Source organism: Crinia signifera, chromosome 3 (genome assembly GCF_055691185.1).
Source record: "Crinia signifera chromosome 3, ASM5569118v1, whole genome shotgun sequence".
NCBI lineage: Eukaryota > Metazoa > Chordata > Amphibia > Anura > Myobatrachidae > Crinia > Crinia signifera.
The window spans coordinates 822,456-849,162 of NC_139219.1; the positions used below are offsets into that span (position 1 = coordinate 822,456).

The 26,707-nt window shown below is 51.9% G+C and overlaps 1 protein-coding gene across 2 annotated transcripts in view; it reads left to right on the plus strand.

Moving 5' to 3' along the window:
- The window catches only part of RAB3GAP2 (RAB3 GTPase activating non-catalytic protein subunit 2), a 270,922-nt gene that overhangs the window by 10,389 nt on the left and 233,826 nt on the right, over positions 1-26,707 (plus strand). For both annotated transcript variants that reach the window (XM_083175131.1, XM_083175132.1), the window contains exons 2-3: positions 3,470-3,534; positions 11,698-11,821. In XM_083175131.1, the coding sequence (XP_083031257.1) occupies positions 3,470-3,534; positions 11,698-11,821 (189 nt within the window). The remainder of the gene's footprint in view (positions 1-3,469; positions 3,535-11,697; positions 11,822-26,707) is intronic.

Consider the following 26,707-nt stretch of genomic DNA (forward strand, 5'->3'; position numbering starts at 1 on the left):
GCTGCGGGTCTGAGTGGTGGGTCTTTGGGCTGCGTGTCTGGTTGGCGTGTTTGTGGTTGGTTGGTCTGGGTGGAGGGTCTGTGGGCTGCGGGTCTGGGTGGTGGGTCTTTGGGCTGCGTGTCTGGTTGGCGTGTTTGTGGTTGGTTGGTCTGGGTGGAGGGTCTGTGGGCTGCGGGTCTGGGTGGTGGGTCTTTGGGCTGCGTGTCTGGTTGGCGTGTTTGTGGTTGGTTGGTCTGGGTGGAGGGTCTGTGGGCTGTAGGTCTGGGTGGTGGTTCTGTGAGCTGCCGGGTGGTGGGGCTGCGGGTCTGGGTGGTGGGTCTGTGGGCTGCAGCTCTGTGGTTGGCGTGTCTGTGGTTGGTTGGTCTGGGTGGTGGTTCTGTGGGCTGCGGGTCTAGGTGGTGGTTTTGTGGGCTGCAGGTCTGGGTGGTGGTTCTGTGAGCTGCCGGGTGGTGGGGCTGCGGTGGTGGGTCGGTGGGCTGCAGCTCTGTGGGTGGCGTGTTTGTGGACCGCGGGTCTGGTTGGCGTGTCTGTGGTTGGTTGGTCTGGGTGGTGGTTCTGTGGGCTGCAGGTCTGGGTGGTGGTTCTGTGAGCTGCTGGGTGGTGGGGCTGCGGGTGTGGGTGGTGGGTCTGTGGGCTGCAGCTCTGTGGACTGCGGGTCTGGGTGGTGGGTTTGTGGGCTGCGGGTCTGAGTGGTGGGTCTTTGGGCTGCGTGTCTGGTTGGCGTGTTTGTGGTTGGTTGGTCTGGGTGGTGGGGCTGCGGGTCTGAGTGGTGGGTCTTTGGGCTGCGTATTTGGCGTGTTTGTGGTTGGTTGGTCTGGGTGGAGGGTCTGTGGGCTGCGGGTCTGAGTGGTGGGTCTTTGGGCTGCGTGTTTGTGGTTGGTTGGTCTGGGTGGAGGGTCTGTGGGCTGCGGGTCTGAGTGGTGGGTCTTTGGGCTGCGTGTTTGTGGTTGGTTGGTCTGGGTGGAGGGTCTGTGGGCTGCGGGTCTGAGTGGTGGGTCTTTGGGCTGCGTGTTTGTGGTTGGTTGGTCTGGGTGGAGGGTCTGTGGGCTGCGGGTCTGAGTGGTGGATCTTTGGGCTGCGTGTCTGGTTGGCGTGTTTGTGGTTGGTTGGTCTGGGTGGAGGGTCTTTGGGCTGCGTATTTGGCGTGTTTGTGGTTGGTTGGTCTGGGTGGAGGGTCTGTGGGCTGCGAGTCTGGGTGGTGGGTCTTTGGGCTGCGTGTCTGGTTGGCGTATTTGTGGTTGGTTGGTCTGGGTGGAGGGTCTGTGGGCTGCGGGTCTGGGTGGTGGGGCTGCGGGTGTGGGTGGTGGGTCTGTGGGCTGCAGCTCTGTGGTTGGCGTGTTTGTGGACTGCGGGTCTGGGTGGTGGGTCTTTGGGCTGCGTGTCTGGTTGGCAGGTTTGTGGTTGGTTGGTCTGGGTGGAGGGTCTGTGGGCTGCGGGTCTGGGTGGTGGGGCTGCGGGTGTGGGTGGTGGGTCTGTGGGCTGCAGCTCTGTGGTTGGCGTGTTTGTGGACTGCGGGTCTGGGTGGTGGGTTTGTGGGATGCGGGTCTGAGTGGTGGGTCTTTGGGCTGCGTGTCTGGGTGGTGGGTCTTTGGGCTGCGTATTAGGCGTGTTTGTGGTTGGTTGGTCTGGGTGGAGGGTCTGTGGGCTGCGGGTCTGAGTGGTGGGTCTTTGGGCTGCGTATTTGGCGTGTTTGTGGTTGGTTGGTCTGGGTGGAGGGTCTGTGGGCTGCGGGTCTGAGTGGTGTGTCTTTGGGTTGCGTGTCTGGTTGTCGTGTTTGTGGTTGGTTGGTCTGGGTGGTGGGTCTTTGGGCTGCGTATTTGGCGTGTTTGTGGACTGCGGGTCTGGGTGGTGGGTTTGTGGGCTGCGGGTTTGAGTGGTGGGTCTTTGGGCTGCGTATTTGGCGTGTTTGTGGACTGCGGATCTGGGTGGTGGGTTTGTGGGCTGCGGGTCTGAGTGGTGGGTCTTTGGGCTGCGTGTCTGGTTGGCGTGTTTGTGGTTGGTTGGTCTGGGTGGAGGGTCTGTGGGCTGCGGGTCTGGGTGGTGGGTCTTTGGGCTGCGTGTCTGGTTGGCGTGTTTGTGGTTGGTTGGTCTGGGTGGAGGGTCTGTGGGCTGCGGGTCTGGGTGGTGGGTCTTTGGGCTGCGTGTCTGGTTGGCGTGTTTGTGGTTGGTTGGTCTGGGTGGAGGGTCTGTGGGCTGCGGGTCTGGGTGGTGGGTCTTTGGGCTGCGTGTCTGGTTAGCGTGTTTGTGGTTGGTTGGTCTGGGTAGAGGGTCTGTGGGCTGCGGGTCTGGGTGGTGGGGCTGCATGCCTGTGGGCTGCGGGTCTGGGTGGTGGGGCTGCATGCCTGTGGGCTGCGGGTCTGGGTGGTGGGGCTGCATGCCTGTGGGCTGCGGGTCTGAGTGGTGGGTCTTTGGGCTGCATATTTGGCGTGTTTGTGGTTGGTTGGTCTGGGTGGAGGGTCTGTGGGCTGCGGGTCTGGTTGGCGTGTTTGTGGTTGGTTGGTCTGGGTGGAGGGTCTGTGGGCTGCGGGTCTGAGTGGTGGGTCTTTGGGCTGCGTATTTGGCGTGTTTGTGGTTGGTTGGTCTGGGTGGAGGGTCTGTGGGCTGCGGGTCTAGGTGGTGGTTTTGTGGGCTGCAGGTCTGGGTGGTGGTTCTGTGGGCTGCAGCTCTGTGGTTGGCGTGTTTGTGGACCGCGGGTCTGGGTGGTGGGTTTGTGGGCTGCGGGTCTGAGTGGTGGGTCTTTGGGCTGCGTGTCTGGTTGGCGTGTTTGTGGTTGGTTGGTCTGGGTGGAGGGTCTTTGGGCTGCGTGTCTGGTTGGCGTGTTTGTGGTTGGTTGGTCTGGGTGGAGGGTCTGTGGGCTGCGGGTCTGAGTGGTGGATCTTTGGGCTGCGTGTCTGGTTGGCGTGTTTGTGGTTGGTTGGTCTGGGTGGAGGGTCTTTGGGCTGCGTATTTGGCGTGTTTGTGGTTGGTTGGTCTGGGTGGTGGGTCTTTGGGCTGCGTGTCTGGTTGGCGTGTTTGTGGTTGGTTGGTCTGGGTGGAGGGTCTGTGGGCTGCGGGTCTGGGTGGTGGGTCTGTGGGCTGCGTATTTGGCGTGTCTGTGGTTGGTTGGTCTGGGTGGAGGGTCTGTGGGCTGCGGGTCTGGGTGGTGGGGCTGCGGGTCTGAGTGGTTGGTCTTTGGGCTGCGTATTTGGCGTGTTTGTGGTTGGTTGGTCTGGGTGGAGGGTCTGTGGGCTGCGGGTCTGGGTGGTGGGGCTGCGGGTCTGAGTGGTGGGTCTTTGGGCTGCGTATTTGGCGTGTTTGTGGTTGGTTGGTCTGGGTGGAGGGTCTGTGGGCTGCGGGTCTGAGTGGTGGGGCTGCATGCCTGTGGGCTGCGGGTCTGGGTGGTGGGGCTGCATGCCTGTGGGCTGCGCATGGAGAATAACTTTTTTATATTTGGTGTTTTTTTTTATATTTGTGTTTTGCACCTTTGCAGATAATGTGTCCGGCTGGGAAAATGAGGATTGGGGCTCATGGGAAGACAATGAAAGCAAAGTGCAGGTAATGTTGAATTAACACATACAGTATATAGCACCAGCATATTCCATGGTGCTGTTGGCAACAAAGCAATAACAAAATAGGACTTGATAATAACTAACAAAAAGGAAGGAGGGCAGGCCCGCAGTCTTACAGGGGCTACATAAAGATAGAGCTTGGGGGTGTGTAAGATGACAGCAATTTGTACAAATACATTTAGGGTGGTTTATGGAGGTTACCTGGGTGGTCTCGTCCATAGAGTAAGATGCCAGGAGTAGGGACGGTGTAGCATGAAATGCACATGACGGGGCACGAGAGACCAATCCAATGGGGTCTACACATGGAGCAATTTTTGCCTATTTTCACAGCAATCTGACTAGATTTAACTAGATCGCTTTGAAATGTAGCACAAAAGATATCGATGGATGTCCCCGCGCGTCGCTATTGCTTGGCTAGATATTTCATGCGTACTTAAAATATCTAGTCATCGCCCATATACTCTCTATTGAGGATACGGGCAGTGACAGATCACACAGTCCTTACCCCTAGCCCTGCACTCACTGCCGTGTCCTTACCCCTAATCCTGCACTCACTGCCGTGTCCTTACCCCTAACCCTGCACTCACTGCCGTGTCCTTACCCCTAATCCTGCACTCACTGCCGTGTCCTTACCCCTAATCCTGCACTCACTGCCGTGTCCTTACCCCTAATCCTGCACTCACTGCCGTGTCCTTACCCCTAACCCTGCACTCACTGCCGTGTCCTTACCCCTAACCCTGCACTCACTGCCGTGTCCTTACCCCTAACCCTGCACTCACTGCCGTGTCCTCACCCCTAACCCTGCACTCACTGCCGTGTCCTCACCCCTAACCCTGCACTCACTGCCGTTTCCTCACCCCTAACCCTGCACTCACTGCCGTTTCCTCACCCCTAACCCTGCACTCACTGCCGTTTCCTCACCCCTAACCCTGCACTCACTGCCGTGTCCTCACCCCTAACCCTGCACTCACTGCTGTGTACTTCTATATCTATTCTTAGGCTGGAATTGCTTACGTATTAGATAGAAAAGTACAATACCAGCGAGAACATATCTCCAGCCTGGATAGTTACTACAATGACATGGCAAGCAATACATATCTATAGCCACAATAACATTTTATGTTAACTAGGCCTCATCGACTTCTACCTAATACAGTCTGTCAGTCATACACTACACCAGGCATTCCCACGCTCTGTCCTTAAGGCACACAGTCCAGGTCTTAGCAATAGTCATTCTTAAGTACAGGTGACTTCAATATTTTGATCATCTGTGCTGATGCCTGGATATGCCTTAAACCTGCACTGTGAATGTGCCTTGTGAATGTGAAGTTGGGAGTTCCCGCTCTTTACCTTCCTGTACTCATTATGAGGGTTATCTGTTCCCAGTGTCTATTCACGAGAGAACAAAATGGGGCCTCCTTCTGTCAGACCAGCGTGGCGAGAATGGGAGAAGTGACTTCTGGGTACAGCATTTTACTCAAGGACATGGACCCATCCATGGGTACAGATCTTTACTATCAGAACACCTATGTAGGACAGCCTTAGGATTTTTTCCTGGGGCCACTATAAATTCCCAATCTGCCCCTGCATTTCAAATTGGTTGCCCTGTTTATAATACAGATGGATTTTGGAACCAAAATTAATGTGGGTAACAGTGGACCATTCAAAGATGATGATGATGAGACCTACTGTATGCAGCAGGTATGAGGGATGGAATTTATTGTCTTATCAACTCTGATGATGATCTCTGATTCAGTAACTGCTATTGGCCAAAGGAAATATCAACTGTTTTTGAACGTTTGGTGTAGTGAGATGACATAGGAGGAGAGGGTTTGGTTACATGGGGGGAGGTTATGGTTAGTTACTAAGGAGAGGGATTGGTTACGTGGGGGAGGTTATGGTTAGTTACTAAGGAGAGGGATTGGTTACGTGGGGGAGGTTAGGGTTAGTCACTAAGAGGGATTGGTTACGTGGGGGAGGTTAGGGTTAGTCACTAAGGAGAGGGATTGGTTACGTGGGGGAGGTTATGGTTAGTCACTAAGGAGAGGGATTGGTTACGTGGGGGAGGTTATGGTTAGTCACTAAGGAGAGGGATTGGTTACGTGGGGGAGGTTAGGGTTAGTCACTAAGAGGGATTGGTTACGTGGGGGAGGTTAGGGTTAGTCACTAAGGAGAGGGATTGGTTACGTGGGGGAGGTTATGGTTAGTCACTAAGGAGAGGGATTGGTTACGTGGGGGAGGTTAGGGTAAAACACTAAGGAGAGGGTTTGGTTACATGGGGGAGGTTAGGATTAGTCACTAAGGAGAGGGTTTGGTTACATGGGGGAGGTTAGGATTAGTCACTAAGGAGAGGGTTTGGTTACATGGGGGAGGTTATGGTTAGTTACTAAGGAGAGGGATTGGTTACGTGGGGGAGGTTAGGGTTAGTCACTAAGGAGAGGGCTTGGTTACGTGGGGGAGGTTAGGGTTAGTCACTAAGGAGAGGGATTGGTTACTTGGGGGAGGTTAGGGTTAGTCACTAAGGAGAGGGATTGGTTACGTGGGGGAGGTTAGGGTTAGTCACTAAGGAGAGGGTTTGGTTACGTGGGGGAGGTTAGGGTTAGTCACTAAGGAGAGGGTTTGGTTACGTAGGGGAGGTTAGGGTTAGTCACTAAGGAGAGGGATTGGTTACGTGGGGGAGGTTAGCGTTAGACACTAAGGAGAGGGATTGGTTACGTGGGGGAGGTTAGCGTTAGACACTAAGGAGAGGGATTGGTTACGTGGGGGAGGTTAGCGTTAGACACTAAGGAGAGGGATTGGTTACGTGGGGGAGGTTAGGGTAAAACACTAAGGAGAGGGTTTGGTTACGTGGGGGAGGTTAGGGTTAGTCACTAAGGAGAGGGTTTGGTTACGTGGGGGGAGGTTAGGGTTAGTCACTAAGGAGAGGGTTTGGTTACGTGGGGGGAGGTTAGGGTTAGTCACTAAGGAGAGGGCTTGGTTACGTGGGGGAGGTTAGACACTAAGGAGAGGGTTTGGTTACGTGGGGGAGGTTAGGGTTAGTCACTAAGGAGAGGGTTTGGTTACGTGGGGGAGGTTAGGGTTAGACACTAAGGAGAGGGTTCAGATACACGAGTTGATGTTCAGGTTAGATACTTGTAGGAAAGTTAGGTTATGGGAGGGGTGGCTAGGGTTAGGCACTTGGGGGAGGGTTCGATTTACGGGGGGGAAGTTAGGGTTAGGCACTTAGGGGAGGGTTAGGTTACAATAGTTTAGGGTTAGACACTTAGGGTTAGGGGGAGATTGCTAGACTAATGAGGGAGATTGCAACTATATCAGGGAGTCTCCTGCAGAATGCAGGAGGGGAGGTAACTATGGTGTAACAGTGTAATGTGGGCTAGGTGACATGAGGGAGATTGCTAGACTAATAAGGGAGAGAGGGAGATTGCTGCTATGTCAGGGAGTCTCCTGCAGAATGCAGGAGGGGAGGTAACTATGATGTAACAGTGTAATGTGGGCTAGGTGAAATGAGGGAGATTGCTAGACTAATGAGGGAGAGAGGGAGATTGCTGCTATATCAGGGAGTCTCCTGCAGAATGCAGGAGGGGAGGTAACTATGATGTAACAGTGTAATGTGGGCTAGGTGACATGAGGGAGATTGCTAGACTAATGAGGGAGAGAGGGAGATTGCTGCTATATCAGGGAGTCTCCTGCAGAATGCAGGAGGGGAGGTAACTATGATGTAACAGTGTAATGTGAGCTAGGTGACATGAGGGAGATTGCTAGACTAATGAGGGAGAGAGGGAGATTGCTGCTATGTCAGGGAGTCTTATGTAGAATGCAGGAGGGGAGGTAACTATGATGTAACAGTGTAATGTGAAAATCGCAACCACTGTATGTATTGGAAAATGTTAAATAAAGTTGAATATGAAAAAAAAAATCTGAGAAGGTAATAAAAAGGCTAAAACCCTAATGCAAGAAGCCTATGCGGTAAATGGGGGAACTAGAAGTGTTTGCAATCTGATATTCTAGGTATTATGGAGAAATACTCCTGACTGGGCAGTAAACCTAGAGGGCTGTTCAGGAAAGACCATGGTAAATAAAACCTATAATAGGATATGATTATCACTGTGCTGTCACCGTATGATAGGAGATGTGATTATCACTGTGCTGTCACCGTATGATAGGAGATGTGATTATCACTGTGCTGTCACCGTATGATAGGAGATGTGATTATCACTGTGCTGTCACCGTATGATAGGAGATGTGATTATCACTGTGCTGTCACCGTATGATAGGAGATGTGATTATCACTGTGCTGTCACCGTATGATAGGAGATGTGATCATCACTGTGCTGTCACCGTATGATTATCACTGTGCTGTCACCGTATGATAGGAGATGTGATTATCACTGTGCTGTCACCGTATGATAGGAGATGTGATTATCACTGTGCTGTCACCGTATGATAGGAGATGTGATTATCACTGTGCTGTCACCGTATGATAGATGTGATTATCACTGTGCTGTCACCATATGATAGATGTGATTATCACTGTGCTGTCACCGTATGATTATCACTGTGCTGTCACCGTATGATTATCACTGTGCTGTCACCGTATGATAGGAGATGTGATTATCACTGTGCTGTCACCGTATGATAGGAGATGTGATTATCACTGTGCTGTCACCGTATGATAGGAGATGTGATTATCACTGTGCTGTCACCGTATGATTATCACTGTGCTGTCACCATATGATAGGAGATGTGATTATCACTGTGCTGTCACCGTATGATAGGAGATGTGATTATCACTGTGCTGTAACCATGTGATTATCACTGTGCTGTCACCGTATGATAGGAGATGTGATTATCACTGTGCTGTCACCGTATGATTATCACTGTGCTGTCACCATATGATAGGAGATGTGATTATCACTGTGCTGTCACCGTATGATTATCACTGTGCTGTCACCATATGATAGGAGATGTGATAATCACTGTGCTGTCACCGTATGATTATCACTGTGCTGTCACCGTATGATAGGAGATGTGATTATCACTGTGCTGTCACCGTATGATAGGAGATGTGATTATCACTGTGCTGTCACTGTATGATAGGAGATGTGATTATCACTGTGCTGTCACCGTATGATAGGAGATGTGATTATCACTGTGCTGTCACCGTATGATAGGAGATGTGATTATCACTGTGCTGTCACTGTATGATAGGAGATGTGATTATCACTGTGCTGTCACCGTATGATAGGAGATGTGATTATCACTGTGCTGTCACCGTATGATAGGAGATGTGATTATCACTGTGCTGTCACCGTATGATAGGAGATGTGATTATCACTGTGCTGTCACTGTATGATAGGAGATGTGATTATCACTGTGCTGTCACTGTATGATAGGAGATGTGATTATCACTGTGCTGTCACCGTATGATAGGAGATGTGATTATCACTGTGCTGTCACCGTATGATAGGAGATGTGATTATCACTGTGCTGTCACTGTATGATAGGAGATGTGATTATCACTGTGCTGTCACCGTATGATAGGAGATGTGATTATCACTGTGCTGTCACCGTATGATTATCACTGTGCTGTCACCGTATGATAGGAGATGTGATTATCACTGTGCTGTCACCGTATGATAGGAGATGTGATTATCACTGTGCTGTCACTGTATGATAGGAGATGTGATTATCACTGTGCTGTCACCGTATGATAGGAGATGTGATTATCACTGTGCTGTCACCGTATGATAGGAGATGTGATTATCACTGTGCTGTCACCGTATGATAGGAGATGTGATTATCACTGTGCTGTCACCGTATGATAGGAGATGTGATTATCACTGTGCTGTCACCGTATGATTATCACTGTGCTGTCACCGTATGATAGGAGATGTGATTATCACTGTGCTGTCACCGTATGATAGGAGATGTGATTATCACTGTGCTGTCACCGTATGATTATCACTGTGCTGTCACCGTATGATAGGAGATGTGATTATCACTGTGCTGTCACCGTATGATAGGAGATGTGATTATCACTGTGCTGTCACCGTATGATTATCACTGTGCTGTCACCATATGATAGGAGATGTGATTATCACTGTGCTGTCACCATATGATAGGAGATGTGATTATCACTGTGCTGTCACCGTATGATAGGAGATGTGATTATCACTGTGCTGTCACCGTATGATAGGAGATGTGATTATCACTGTGCTGTCACCGTATGATAGGAGATGTGATTATCACTGTGCTGTCACCGTATGATAGGAGATGTGATTATCACTGTGCTGTCACCGTATGATAGGAGATGTGATTATCACTGTGCTGTCACCGTATGATAGGAGATGTGATTATCACTGTGCTGTCACCGTATGATAGGAGATGTGATTATCACTGTGCTGTCACCGTATGATTATCACTGTGCTGTCACCGTATGATAGGAGATGTGATTATCACTGTGCTGTCACCGTATGATAGGAGATGTGATTATCACTGTGCTGTCACCGTATGATTATCACTGTGCTGTCACCGTATGATAGGACATGTGATTATCACTGTGCTGTCACCGTATGATTATCACTGTGCTGTCACCGTATGATTATCACTGTGCTGTCACCGTATGATAGGAGATGTGATTATCACTGTGCTGTCACCGTATGATAGGAGATGTGATTATCACTGTGCTGTCACTGTATGATAGGAGATGTGATTATCACTGTGCTGTCACTGTATGATAGGAGATGTGATTATCACTGTGCTGTCACCGTATGATAGGAGATGTGATTATCACTGTGCTGTCACCGTATGATAGGAGATGTGATTATCACTGTGCTGTCACCGTATGATTATCACTGTGCTGTCACCGTATGATAGGAGATGTGATTATCACTGTGCTGTCACCGTATGATTATCACTGTGCTGTCACCATATGATAGGAGATGTGATTATCACTGTGCTGTCACCGTATGATTATCACTGTGCTGTCACCGTATGATAGGAGATGTGATTATCACTGTGCTGTCACTGTATGATAGGAGATGTGATTATCACTGTGCTGTCACCGTATGATAGGAGATGTGATTATCACTGTGCTGTCACCGTATGATAGGAGATGTGATTATCACTGTGCTGTCACCGTATGATAGGAGATGTGATTATCACTGTGCTGTCACCGTATGATAGGAGATGTGATTATCACTGTGCTGTCACCGTATGATTATCACTGTGCTGTCACCGTATGATAGGAGATGTGATTATCACTGTGCTGTCACCGTATGATAGGAGATGTGATTATCACTGTGCTGTCACCGTATGATTATCACTGTGCTGTCACCGTATGATAGGAGATGTGATTATCACTGTGCTGTCACCGTATGATAGGAGATGTGATTATCACTGTGCTGTCACCGTATGATTATCACTGTGCTGTCACCATATGATAGGAGATGTGATTATCACTGTGCTGTCACCATATGATAGGAGATGTGATTATCACTGTGCTGTCACCGTATGATAGGAGATGTGATTATCACTGTGCTGTCACCGTATGATAGGAGATGTGATTATCACTGTGCTGTCACCGTATGATAGGAGATGTGATTATCACTGTGCTGTCACCGTATGATAGGAGATGTGATTATCACTGTGCTGTCACCGTATGATAGGAGATGTGATTATCACTGTGCTGTCACCGTATGATAGGAGATGTGATTATCACTGTGCTGTCACCGTATGATAGGAGATGTGATTATCACTGTGCTGTCACCGTATGATAGGAGATGTGATTATCACTGTGCTGTCACCGTATGATTATCACTGTGCTGTCACCGTATGATAGGAGATGTGATTATCACTGTGCTGTCACCGTATGATAGGAGATGTGATTATCACTGTGCTGTCACCGTATGATTATCACTGTGCTGTCACCGTATGATAGGAGATGTGATTATCACTGTGCTGTCACCGTATGATTATCACTGTGCTGTCACCGTATGATAGGAGATGTGATTATCACTGTGCTGTCACCATATCATATCCACATCTACGTCATATTGTGTATTTTTTGTTTCTACTGCCAACAATGACATTTAATAGTTAATACTTTGGGAAAGGTTCTGACAGCACTGTCCCTTTGTAATATTCATAGGCACAAGAAGAATCCTCAAGCAAGGCAGCTTCTTTCTACTGGCTGCAAGACTGCGTCTTGTCCCTGTCACCGACCAATGATCTCATGGTGATCGCCCACGAGCAGAAAGCTGTGTTTTTAGCACGTAAGATTAACTTTCATTTGTTCTCTAATCCATGATGCCAACTGATCACTCTTCCACGGTTCTCATCTCTGTCCCCCATACGCCCACACTATGGTGCATTCCGCTGTTCTCATCGCTGTCTCCCATACGCTCACACTGCCCACACTATGGTGCATTCCGCTGTTCTCATCTCTGTCCCCCATAGGCTCACACTGCCCACACTATGGTGTATTCCGCTGTTCTCATCGCTGTCTCCCATACGCTCACACTGCCCACACTATGGTGCATTCCGCTGTTCTCATCTCTGTCTCCCATAGGCTCACACTGCCCACACTATGGGGCATTCCGCTGTTCTCATCTCTGTCTCCCATAGGCTCACACTGCCCACACTATGGGGCATTCCGCTGTTCTCATCGCTGTCTCCCATAGGCTCACACTGCCCACACTATGGGGCATTCCGCTGTTCTCATCTCTGTCTCCCATAGGCTCACACTGCCCACACTATGGGGCATTCCTCTGTTCTCATCTCTGTCCCCCATACGCTCACACTGCCCACACTATGGGGCATTCCGCTGTTCTCATCGCTGTCTCCCATAGGCTCACACTGCCCACACTATGGTGCATTCTGCTGTTCTCATCGCTGTCTCCCATAGGCTCACACTGCCCACACTATGGTGCATTCCGCTGTTCTCATCTCTGTCTCCCATAGGCTCACACTGCACACACTATGGTGCATTCCTCTGTTCTCATCGCTGTCTCCCATAGGCTCACACTGCCCACACTATGGGGCATTCCGCTGTTCTCATCTGTCTCCCATATGCTCACACTGCCCACACTATGGGGCATTCCGCTGTTCTCATCTCAGTCCCCCATAGGCTCACACTGCCCACACTATGGTGCATTCCGCTGTTCTCATCTCTGTCTCCCATATGCTCACACTGCCCACACTATGGTGCATTCCGCTGTTCTCATCTCTGTCTCCCATATGCTCACACTGCCCACACTATGGTGCATTCCGCTGTTCTCATCGCTGTCTCCCATATGCTCACACTGCCCACACTATGGGGCATTCCGCTGTTCTCATCTCTGTCTCCCATATGCTCACACTGCCCACACTATGGTGCATTCCGCTGTTCTCATCGCTGTCTCCCATAGGCTCACACTGCCCACACTATGGTGCATTCCGCTGTTCTCATCTCTGTCTCCCATATGCTCACACTGCCCACACTATGGTGCATTCCGCTGTTCTCATCTCTGTCTCCCATAGGCTCACACTGCCCACACTATGGTGCATTCCGCTGTTCTCATCTCTGTCTCCCATAGGCTCACACTGCCCACACTATGGTGCATTCCGCTGTTCTCATCGCTGTCTCCCATAGGCTCACACTGCCCACACTATGGTACATTCCGCTGTTCTCATCTCTGTCCCCCGTATGCTCACACTGCCCACACTATGGTGCATTCCGCTGTTCTCATCTGTCTCCCATAGGCTCACACTGCCCACACTATGGTGCATTCCGCTGTTCTCATCTGTCTCCCATATGCTCACACTGCCCACACTATGGTGCATTCCTCTGTTCTCATCTCTGTCCCCCATACGCTCACACTGCCCACACTATGGTGCATTCCTCTGTTCTCATCGCTGTCTCCCATAGGCACACACTGCCCACACTATGGTGCATTCCGCTGTTCTCATCTGTCTCCCATAGGCTCACACTGCCCACACTATGGTGCATTCCGCTGTTCTCATCTGTCTCCCATAGGCTCACACTGCCCACACTATGGTGCATTCCTCTGTTCTCATCGCTGTCTCCCATAGGCTCACACTGCCCACACTATGGTGCATTCCTCTGTTCTCATCGCTGTCTCCCATAGGCTCACACTGCCCACACTATGGTGCATTCCGCTGTTCTCATCGCTGTCTCCCATAGGCTCACACTGCCCACACTATGGTGCATTCCGCTGTTCTCATCTCTGTCCCCCATACGCCCACACTGCCCACACTATGGTGCATTCCGCTGTTCTCATCTGTCTCCCATAGGCTCACACTGCCCACACTATGGTGCATTCCGCTGTTCTCATCTCTGTCCCCCATATGCTCACACTGCCCACACTATGGGGCATTCCGCTGTTCTCATCTGTCTCCCATATGCTCACACTGCCCACACTATGGGGCATTCCGCTGTTCTCATCTCAGTCCCCCATAGGCTCACACTGCCCACACTATGGTGCATTCCGCTGTTCTCATCTTTGTCTCCCAAATGCTCACACTGCCCACACTATGGTGCATTCCGCTGTTCTCATCTCTGTCTCCCATATGCTCACACTGCCCACACTATGGGGCATTCCGCTGTTCTCATCTCTGTCTCCCATATGCTCACACTGCCCACACTATGGTGCATTCCGCTGTTCTCATCGCTGTCTCCCATAGGCTCACACTGCCCACACTATGGTGCATTCCGCTGTTCTCATCTCTGTCTCCCATAGGCTCACACTGCCCACACTATGGTGCATTCCGCTGTTCTCATCTCTGTCTCCCATAGGCTCACACTGCCCACACTATGGTGCATTCCGCTGTTCTCATCGCTGTCTCCCATAGGCTCACACTGCCCACACTATGGTACATTCCGCTGTTCTCATCTCTGTCCCCCGTATGCTCACACTGCCCACACTATGGTGCATTCCGCTGTTCTCATCTGTCTCCCATAGGCTCACACTGCCCACACTATGGTGCATTCCGCTGTTCTCATCTGTCTCCCATATGCTCACACTGCCCACACTATGGTGCATTCCTCTGTTCTCATCTCTGTTCCCCATACGCTCACACTGCCCACACTATGGGGCATTCCTCTGTTCTCATCGCTGTCTCCCATAGGCACACACTGCCCACACTATGGTGCATTCCGCTGTTCTCATCTGTCTCCCATAGGCTCACACTGCCCACACTATGGTACATTCCGCTGTTCTCATCTCTGTCTCCCGTATGCTCACACTGCCCACACTATGGTACATTCCGCTGTTCTCATCTCTGTCTCCCATATGCCTACACTATGGTGCATTCCGCTGTTCTCATCTCTTTCCCCCATATGCTCACATTGCCCACACTATGGTGCATTCCGCTGTTCTCATCTGTCTCCCATAGGCTCACACTGCCCACACTATGGTGCATTCCGCTGTTCTCATCGCTGTCTCCCATAGGCTCACACTGCCCACACTATGGTGCATTCCGCTGTTCTCATCGGTCTCCCATATGCTCACACTGCCCACACTATGGTGCATTCCTCTGTTCTCATCTCTGTCCCCCATACGCTCACACTGCCCACACTATGGGGCATTCCTCTGTTCTCATCGCTGTCTCCCATAGGCACACACTGCCCACACTATGGTGCATTCCGCTGTTCTCATCTCTGTCCCCCATAGGCTCACACTGCCCACACTATGGTGCATTCCGCTGTTCTCATCTGTCTCCCATAGGCTCACACTGCCCACACTATGGGGCATTCCTCTGTTCTCATCTCTGTCCCCCATAGGCTCACACTGCCCACACTATGGTGTATTCCGCTGTTCTCATCTCTGTCTCCCATATGCTCACACTGCCCACACTATGGGGCATTCCGCTGTTCTCATCGCTGTCTCCCATATGCACACACTATGGTACATTCCGCTGTTCTCATCTCTGTCTCCCGTATGCTCACACTGCCCACACTATGGTACATTCCGCTGTTCTCATCGCTGTCTCCCATAGGCTCACACTACCCACACTATGGTGCATTCCGCTGTTCTCATCTGTCTCCCATAGGCTCACACTGCACACACTATGGTGCATTCTGCTGTTCTCATCTCTGTCCCCCATACGCTCACATTGCCCACACTATGGGGCATTCCGCTGTTCTCATCTCTGTCTCCCGTATGCTCACACTGCCCACACTATGGTGCATTCCGCTGTTCTCATCTGTCTCCCATAGGCTCACACTACCCACACTATGGTGCATTCCGCTGTTCTCATCGCTGTCTCCCATAGGCACACACTGCCCACACTATGGGGCATTCCGCTGTTCTTATCGCTGTCTCCTATAGGCTCACACTGCCCACACTATGGTGCATTCCGCTGTTCTCATCGCTGTCTCCCATAGGCCCACACTGCCCACACTATGGTGCATTCCGCTGTTCTCATCGCTGTCTCCCATAGGCTCACACTGCCCACACTATGGTGCATTCCTCTGTTCTCATCTCTGTCTCCCATACGCTCACATTGCCCACACTATGGTGTATTCCGCTGTTCTCATCGCTGTCTCCCATAGGCTCACACTGCCCACACTATGGTGCATTCCGCTGTTCTCATCTCTGTCTCCCGTATGCTCACACTGCCCACACTATGGTGCATTCCTCTGTTCTCATCTCTGTCTCCCATAGGCACACACTGCCCACACTATGGTGTATTCCGCTGTTCTCATCTCTGTCCCCCATAGGCTCACACTGCCCACACTATGGTGCATTCCGCTGTTCTCATCTCTGTCTCCCATAGACTCACACTGCCCACACTATGGTGCATTCCTCTGTTCTCATCGCTGTCTCCCATAGGCTCACACTGCCCACACTATGGTGCATTCCGCTGTTCTCATCGCTGTCTCCCATAGGCTCACACTGCCCACACTATGGTGTATTCCGCTGTTCTCATCGCTGTCTCCCATATGCCTACACTATGGTGCATTCCGCTGTTCTCATCTCTGTCCCCCATACGCTCACACTGCCCACACTATGGTGCATTCCGCTGTGCTCATCGCTGTCTGCCATATGCTCACACTGCCCACACTATGGGGCATTCCGCTGTTCTCATCTCTGTCCCCCATAGGCTCACACTGCCCACACTATGGTGCATTCCGCTGTTCTCATCTCTGTCTCCCATATGCTCACACTGCCCACGCTATGGTGCATTCCTCTGTTCTCATCGCTGTCTCCCATATGCCTACACTATGGTGCATTCCGCTGTTCTCATCTCTGTCCCCCATACGCCCACACTGCCCACACTATGGTGCATTCCGCTGTTCTCATCTGTCTCCCATAGGCTCACACTGCCCACACTATGGTGCATTCCGCTGTTCTCATCTGTCTCCCATAGGCTCACACTGCCCACACTATGGTGCATTCCGCTGTTCTCATCTGTCTCCCATAGGCTCACACTGCCCACACTATGGTGCATTCCTCTGTTCTCATCGCTGTCTCCCATAGGCTCACACTGCCCACACTATGGTGCATTCCGCTGTTCTCATCGCTGTCTCCCATAGGCTCACACTGCCCACACTATGGTACATTCCGCTGTTCTCATCTGTCTCCCATAGGCTCACACTGCCCACACTATGGTGCATTCCGCTGTTCTCATCTCTGTCCCCCATATGCTCACACTGCCCACACTATGGGGCATTCCGCTGTTCTCATCTGTCTCCCATATGCTCACACTGCCCACACTATGGGGCATTCCGCTGTTCTCATCTCAGTCCCCCATAGGCTCACACTGCCCACACTATGGTGCATTCCGCTGTTCTCATCTCTGTCTCCCATATGCTCACACTGCCCACACTATGGTGCATTCCGCTGTTCTCATCTCTGTCTCCCATATGCTCACACTGCCCACACTATGGGGCATTCCGCTGTTCTCATCTCTGTCTCCCATATGCTCACACTGCCCACACTATGGTGCATTCCGCTGTTCTCATCGCTGTCTCCCATAGGCTCACACTGCCCACACTATGGTGCATTCCGCTGTTCTCATCTCTGTCTCCCATATGCTCACACTGCCCACACTATGGTGCATTCCGCTGTTCTCATCTCTGTCTCCCATAGGCTCACACTGCCCACACTATGGTGCATTCCGCTGTTCTCATCGCTGTCTCCCATAGGCTCACACTGCCCACACTATGGTACATTCCGCTGTTCTCATCTCTGTCCCCCGTATGCTCACACTGCCCACACTATGGTGCATTCCGCTGTTCTCATCTGTCTCCCATAGGCTCACACTGCCCACACTATGGTGCATTCCGCTGTTCTCATCTGTCTCCCATATGCTCACACTGCCCACACTATGGTGCATTCCTCTGTTCTCATCTCTGTCCCCCATACGCTCACACTGCCCACACTATGGGGCATTCCTCTGTTCTCATCGCTGTCTCCCATAGGCACACACTGCCCACACTATGGTGCATTCCGCTGTTCTCATCTGTCTCCCATAGGCTCACACTGCCCACACTATGGTACATTCCGCTGTTCTCATCTCTGTCTCCCGTATGCTCACACTGCCCACACTATGGTACATTCCGCTGTTCTCATCTCTGTCTCCCATATGCCTACACTATGGTGCATTCCGCTGTTCTCATCTCTTTCCCCCATATGCTCACATTGCCCACACTATGGTGCATTCCGCTGTTCTCATCTGTCTCCCATAGGCTCACACTGCCCACACTATGGTGCATTCCGCTGTTCTCATCGCTGTCTCCCATAGGCTCACACTGCCCACACTATGGTGCATTCCGCTGTTCTCATCTGTCTCCCATATGCTCACACTGCCCACACTATGGTGCATTCCTCTGTTCTCATCTCTGTCCCCCATACGCTCACACTGCCCACACTATGGGGCATTCCTCTGTTCTCATCTGTCTCCCATAGGCTCACACTGCCCACACTATGGTGCATTCCGCTGTTCTCATCGCTGTCTCCCATAGGCTCACACTGCCCACACTATGGTGCATTCCGCTGTTCTCATCTGTCTCCCATATGCTCACACTGCCCACACTATGGTGCATTCCTCTGTTCTCATCTCTGTCCCCCATACGCTCACACTCCCCACACTATGGGGCATTCCGCTGTTCTCATCGCTGTCTCCCATAGGCACACACTGCCCACACTATGGTGCATTCCGCTGTTCTCATCTCTGTCTCCCATATGCTCACACTGCCCACACTATGGGGCATTCCGCTGTTTTCATCTCTGTCTCCCATATGCTCACACTGCCCACACTATGGTGCATTCCGCTGTTCTCATCTCTGTCCCCCATAGGCTCACACTGCCCACACTATGGTGCATTCCGCTGTTCTCATCTGTCTCCCATAGGCTCACACTGCCCACACTATGGTACATTCCGCTGTTCTCATCTCTGTCTCCCGTATGCTCACACTGCCCACACTATGGTACATTCCGCTGTTCTCATCGCTGTCTCCCATAGGCTCACACTACCCACACTATGGTGCATTCCGCTGTTCTCATCTGTCTCCCATAGGCTCACACTGCACACACTATGGGGCATTCCGCTGTTCTCATCTCTGTCTCCCGTATGCTCACACTGCCCACACTATGGTGCATTCCGCTGTTCTCATCTGTCTCCCATAGGCTCACACTACCCACACTATGGTGCATTCCGCTGTTCTCATCGCTGTCTCCCATAGGCACACACTGCCCACACTATGGGGCATTCCGCTGTTCTTATCGCTGTCTCCCATAGGCTCACACTGCCCACACTATGGTGCATTCCGCTGTTCTCATCGCTGTCTCCCATAGGCCCACACTGCCCACACTATGGTGCATTCCGCTGTTCTCATCGCTGTCTCCCATAGGCTCACACTGCCCACACTATGGTGCATTCCTCTGTTCTCATCTCTGTCTCCCATACGCTCACATTGCCCACACTATGGTGTATTCCGCTGTTCTCATCGCTGTCTCCCATAGGCTCACACTGCCCACACTATGGTGCATTCCGCTGTTCTCATCTCTGTCTCCCGTATGCTCACACTGCCCACACTATGGTGCATTCCTCTGTTCTCATCTCTGTCTCCCATAGGCACACACTGCCCACACTATGGTGTATTCCGCTGTTCTCATCTCTGTCCCCCATAGGCTCACACTGCCCACACTATGGTGCATTCCGCTGTTCTCATCTCTGTCTCCCATAGACTCACACTGCCCACACTATGGTGCATTCCTCTGTTCTCATCGCTGTCTCCCATAGGCTCACACTGCCCACACTATGGTGCATTCCGCTGTTCTCATCGCTGTCTCCCATAGGCTCACACTGCCCACACTATGGTGTATTCCGCTGTTCTCATCGCTGTCTCCCATATGCCTACACTATGGTGCATTCCGCTGTTCTCATCTCTGTCCCCCATACGCTCACACTGCCCACACTATGGTGCATTCCGCTGTGCTCATCGCTGTCTGCCATATGCTCACACTGCCCACACTATGGGGCATTCCGCTGTTCTCATCTCTGTCCCCCATAGGCTCACACTGCCCACACTATGGTGCATTCCGCTGTTCTCATCTCTGTCTCCCATATGCTCACACTGCCCACGCTATGGTGCATTCCTCTGTTCTCATCGCTGTCTCCCATATGCCTACACTATGGGGCATTCCGCTGTTCTCATCGCTGTCTCCCATAGGCTCACACTGCCCACACTATGGGGCATTCCGCTGTTCTCATCTCTGTCTCCCATAGGCTCACACTGCCCACACTATGGGGCATTCCGCTGTTCTCATCTCTGTCCCCCATACGCTCACACTGCCCACACTATGGTGCATTCCGCTGTTCTCATCTCTGTCTCCCATAGGCTCACACTGCACACACTATGGTGCATTCCTCTGTTCTCATCGCTGTCTCCCATAGGCTCACACTGCCCACACTATGGTGCATTCCGCTGTTCTCATCTCTGTCCCCCATATGCTCACACTGCCCACACTATGGGGCATTCCGCTGTTCTCATCTGTCTCCCATATGCTCACACTGCCCACACTATGGGGCATTCCGCTGTTCTCATCTCAGTCCCCCATAGGCTCACACTGCCCACACTATGGTGCATTCCGCTGTTCTCATCTCTGTCTCCCATATGCTCACACTGCCCACACTATGGTGCATTCCGCTGTTCTCATCTCTGTCTCCCATAGGCTCACACTGCCCACACTATGGTGCATTCCGCTGTTCTCATCTCTGTCTCCCATATGCTCACACTGCCCACACTATGGTGCATTCCGCTGTTCTCATCTCTGTCTCCCATAGGCTCACACTGCCCACACTATGGTGCATTCCGCTGTTCTCATCTCTGTCTCCCATAGGCTCACACTGCCCACACTATGGTGCATTCCGCTGTTCTCATCGCTGTCTCCCATAGGCTCACACTGCCCACACTATGGTACATTCCGCTGTTCTCATCTCTGTCCCCCGTATGCTCACACTGCCCACACTATGGTGCATTCCGCTGTTCTCATCTGTCTCCCATAGGCTCACACTGCCCACACTATGGTGCATTCCGCTGTTCTCATCTGTCTCCCATATGCTCACACTGCCCACACTATGGTGCATTCCTCTGTTCTCATCTCTGTCCCCCATACGCTCACACTGCCCACACTATGGGGCATTCCTCTGTTCTCATCGCTGTCTCCCATAGGCACACACTGCCCACACTATGGTGCATTCCGCTGTTCTCATCGCTGTCTCCCATAGGCTCACACTGCCCACACTATGGTGCATTCCGCTGTTCTCATCTGTCTCCCATAGGCTCACACTGCCCACACTATGGTACATTCCGCTGTTCTCATCTCTGTCTCCCGTATGCTCACACTGCCCACACTATGGTACATTCCGCTGTTCTCATCTCTGTCTCCCGTATGCTCACACTGCCCACACTATGGTGCATTCCGCTGTTCTCATCTCTTTCCCCCATATGCTCACATTGCCCACACTATGGTGCATTCCGCTGTTCTCATCTATCTCCCATAGGCTCACACTGCCCACACTATGGTGCATTCCGCTGTTCTCATCTGTCTCCCATATGCTCACACTGCCCACACTATGGTGCATTCTGCTGTTCTCATCTCTGTCCCCCATACGCTCACATTGCCCACACTATGGGGCATTCCGCTGTTCTCATCTCTGTCTCCCGTATGCTCACACTGCCCACACTATGGTGCATTCCGCTGTTCTCATCTGTCTCCCATAGGCTCACACTACCCACACTATGGTGCATTCCGCTGTTCTCATCGCTGTCTCCCATAGGCACACACTGCCCACACTATGGGGCATTCCGCTGTTCTTATCGCTGTCTCCCATAGGCTCACACTGCCCACACTATGGTACATTCCGCTGTTCTCATCTCTGTCTCCCGTATGCTCACACTGCCCACACTATGGTGCATTCCTCTGTTCTCATCTCTGTCTCCCATAGGCACACACTGCCCACACTATGGTGTATTCCGCTGTTCTCATCGCTGTCTCCCATAGGCTCACACTGCCCACACTATGGTGCATTCCTCTGTTCTCATCTCTGTCTCCCATACGCTCACATTGCCCACACTATGGTGTATTCCGCTGTTCTCATCGCTGTCTCCCATAGGCTCACACTGCCCACACTATGGTGCATTCCGCTGTTCTCATCTCTGTCTCCCATAGACACACACTGCCCACACTATGGTGTATTCCGCTGTTCTCATCTCTGTCCCCCATAGGCTCACACTGCCCACACTATGGTGCATTCCGCTGTTCTCATCTCTGTCTCCCATAGACTCACACTGCCCACACTATGGTGCATTCCGCTGTTCTCATCTCTGTCTCCCATAGACTCACACTGCCCACACTATGGTGCATTCCGCTGTTCTCATCGCTGTCTCCCATAGGCTCACACTGCCCACACTATGGTGCATTCCTCTGTTCTCATCGCTGTCTCCCATAGGCTCACACTGCCCACACTATGGTGTATTCCGCTGTTCTCATCGCTGTCTCCCATATGCCTACACTATGGTGCATTCCGCTGTTCTCATCTCTGTCCCCCATACGCTCACACTGCCCACACTATGGTGCATTCCGCTGTGCTCATCGCTGTCTGCCATATGCTCACACTGCCCACACTATGGGGCATTCCGCTGTTCTCATCTCTGTCCCCCATAGGCTCACACTGCCCACACTATGGTGCATTCCGCTGTTCTCATCTCTGTCTCCCATATGCTCACACTGCCCACGCTATGGTGCATTCCTCTGTTCTCATCGCTGTCTCCCATATGCCTACACTATGGTGCATTCCGCTGTTCTCATCTCTGTCCCCCATAGGCTCACACTGCCCACACTATGGTGCATTCCGCTGTGCTCATCGCTGTCTGCCATATGCTCACACTGCCCACACTATGGTGCATTCCGCTGTTCTCATCTCTGTCCCCCATATGCTCACATTGCCCACACTATGGTGTATTCCGCTGTTTTCATCTCTGTCTCCCATATGCTCACACTGCCCACACTATGGTGCATTCCTCTGTTCTCATCGCTGTCTCCCATAGGCTCACACTGCCCACACTATGGTGCATTCCGCTGTTCTCATCTCTGTCCCCCATAGGCTCACACTGCCCACACTATGGTGCATTCCTCTGTTCTCATCGCTGTCTCCCATAGGCACACACTGCCCACACTATGGGGCATTCCTCTGTTCTCATCGCTGTCCCCCATATGCTCACACTGCCCACACTATGGGGCATTCCGCTGTTCTCATCGCTGTCTCCCATAGGCTCACACTGCCCACACTATGGTGCATTCCGCTGTTCTCATCTCTGTCACCCATATGCTCACACTGCCCACACTATGGTGTATTCCGCTGTTCTCATCTCTCTCTCCCATAGGCTCACACTGCCCACACTATGGTACATTCCGCTGTTCTCATCGCTGTCTCCCATAGGCTCACACTGCCCACACTATGGTGTATTCCGCTGTTCTCATCTCTGTCTCCCATAGGATCACACTGCCCACACTATGGTGCATTCCTCTGTTCTCATCGCTGTCTCCCATAGGCTCACACTGCCCACACTATGGTGCATTCCGCTGTTCTCATCGCTGTCTCCCATAGGCACACACTGCCCACACTATGGTGCATTCCGCTGTTCTCATCTCTGTCTCCCATAGGCTCACACTGCCCACACTATGGTGCATTCCACTGTTCTCATCGCTGTCTCCCATAGGCTCACACTGCCCACACTATGGTGCATTCCGCTGTTCTCATCTCTGTCTCCCATATGCCTACACTATGGTGCATTCCGCTGTTCTCATCGCTGTCTCCCATAGGCACACACTGCCCACACTATGGTGCATTCCGCTGTTCTCATCGCTGTCTCCCATATGCTCACACTGCCCACGCTGTGGTGCATTCCTCTGTTCTCATCGCTGTCTCCCATAGGCTCACACTGCCCACACTATGGTGCATTCCGCTGTGCTCATCGCTGTCTGCCATATGCTCACACTGCCCACACTATGGTGCATTCCGCTGTTCTCATCTCTGTCCCCCATATGCTCACATTGCCCACACTATGGTGTATTCCGCTGTTTTCATCTCTGTCTCCCATATGCTCACACTGCCCACACTATGGTGCATTCCTCTGTTCTCATCGCTGTCTCCCATAGGCTCACACTGCCCACACTATGGTGCATTCCGCTGTTCTCATCTCTGTCCCCCATAGGCTCACACTGCCCACACTATGGTGCATTCCTCTGTTCTCATCGCTGTCTCCCATAGGCACACACTGCCCACACTATGGGGCATTCCTCTGTTCTCATCGCTGTCCCCCATATGCTCACACTGCCCACACTATGGGGCATTCCGCTGTTCTCATCGCTGTCTCCCATAGGCTCACACTGCCCACACTATGGTGCATTCCGCTGTTCTCATCTCTGTCACCCATATGCTCACACTGCCCACACTATGGTGTATTCCGCTGTTCTCATCTCTCTCTCCCATAGGCTCACACTGCCCACACTATGGTTCATTCCGCTGTTCTCATCGCTGTCTCCCATAGGCTCACACTGCCCACACTATGGTGTATTCCGCTGTTCTCATCTCTGTCTCCCATAGGATCACACTGCCCACACTATGGTGCATTCCTCTGTTCTCATCGCTGTCTCCCATAGGCTCACACTGCCCACACTATGGTGCATTCCGCTGTTCTCATCGCTGTCTCCCATAGGCACACACTGCCCACACTATGGTGCATTCCGCTGTTCTCATCTCTGTCTCCCATAGGCTCACACTGCCCACACTATGGTGCATTCCACTGTTCTCATCGCTGTCTCCCATAGGCTCACACTGCCCACACTATGGTGCATTCCGCTGTTCTCATCTCTGTCTCCCATATGCCTACACTATGGTGCATTCCGCTGTTCTCATCGCTGTCTCCCATAGGCACACACTGCCCACACTATGGTGCATTCCGCTGTTCTCATCGCTGTCTCCCATATGCTCACACTGCCCACGCTGTGGTGCATTCCTCTGTTCTCATCGCTGTCTCCCATAGGCTCACACTGCCCACACTATGGTGCATTCCTCTGTTCTCATCTCTGTCTCCCATAGGCTCACACTGCCCACACTATGGTGCATTCCGCTGTTCTCATCTCTGTCCCCCATATGCTCACACTGCCCACACTATGGTTTATTCCGTTGTTCTCATCTCTCTCTCCCATAGGCTCACACTGCCCACACTATGGGGCATTCCGCTTTTCTCATCGCTGTCTCCCATATGCTCACACTGCCCACGCTATGGTGCATTCCTCTGTTCTCATCGCTGTCTCCCATATGCCTACACTATGGTGCATTCCGCTGTTCTCATCTCTGTCCCCCATAGGCTCACACTGCACACACTATGGTGCATTCCGCTGTTCTCATCTGTCTCCCATAGGCTCACACTGCACACACTATGGTGCATTCTGCAGATCTCATCTCTGTCCCCCATATGCTCACACTGGCCACACTATGGTGCATTCCGCTGTTCTCATCTCTGTCCCCCATATGCTCACACTGCCCACACTATGGTCCAGGTCCAGCCGGCTGCTGCCCTAAATCTCTCCTGCAGCCGGTCACAAAGCCATGTGTTATTCAAAATACTTATTTGAAATCCCTGAACTATATAAGGCTAATTAGGCCAGTACTCAATGCTCCTGTTTCACCTTTGTTTTGGGGTAAATCGGGCTGTTTTCACTCCTTGCGGTGAATATTTTTCACTGACATTCTGATCCACTCTGTTCAATGTTCACTGTTCCCTGAAAGCGACCAGTGAGTGCCGGACAGTTCTCCGTTTTTGCTCGCTGCAAGTTGCTGATGTATATCAATGGGGTTTCACTGGGATTCGCCGAGAGTGTATTAGTGCTAGGATGGCGAACTGCTTTCTCCCTGATTTTTGCCATGATTCGCCGTTTTGCATTCAACATCTTTTTACGGTGAACTGGAAAGTGATCTTTTAAAATAAAGTTTTAAATGAGGTAGCAGAGCGTGCACCAAAGGGTTACAAAAAAAGTACCCAGCATGCTCCCTGTCTCCCTTCTCCCCTATACCCAGCCCCCTGACCCTGGGTCACCAGTTGTTTTCTTTGGTGCCAAGGAGAGCAGGCGCCATGAATGGCTGTTGGCAAATCCTCCGTCGTTGCCTCCTCCCCAGCGGGAACCGGTCTGGGCTTTGACGCTGATACAGGTAATAACGCAGCTGGTTGACCGCTTGTCAGCACCCCCTGCGCCCCTGCCCTCTATTGCAGCGGCCAGCGCCAGTGTTGGGGCAGCTTCTTATGTAGAGCCCCCTTTGCGAGGTCTGTGCAGGGGTTGACGGCTACTCTGGCAGGCAGGCATTCCAGGAGGCAGCCTAGGCAACGGAGTCTTGCTTCTGTTTCTGCGGATGATTCAGATTCGGATTCCATCTCAGGGAATTCTGGCTCTTCGGATGTGGAATCCGCAAAGGCTGATGACACCTTGTCTTCGGCAGAGGTAGAGTCACTGGTGCGGGAGGTTAAAGCAGTCCTTCAGATGGAGGATGAGGCTCCTGCCCCTAGAAGTAAGGCCCCGCTTTTTAAGCGTCTTAAGAAGGTATCGGCCCAGTTCCCGCCTTCTGCCCCTATGGAAGATTTATTGGAG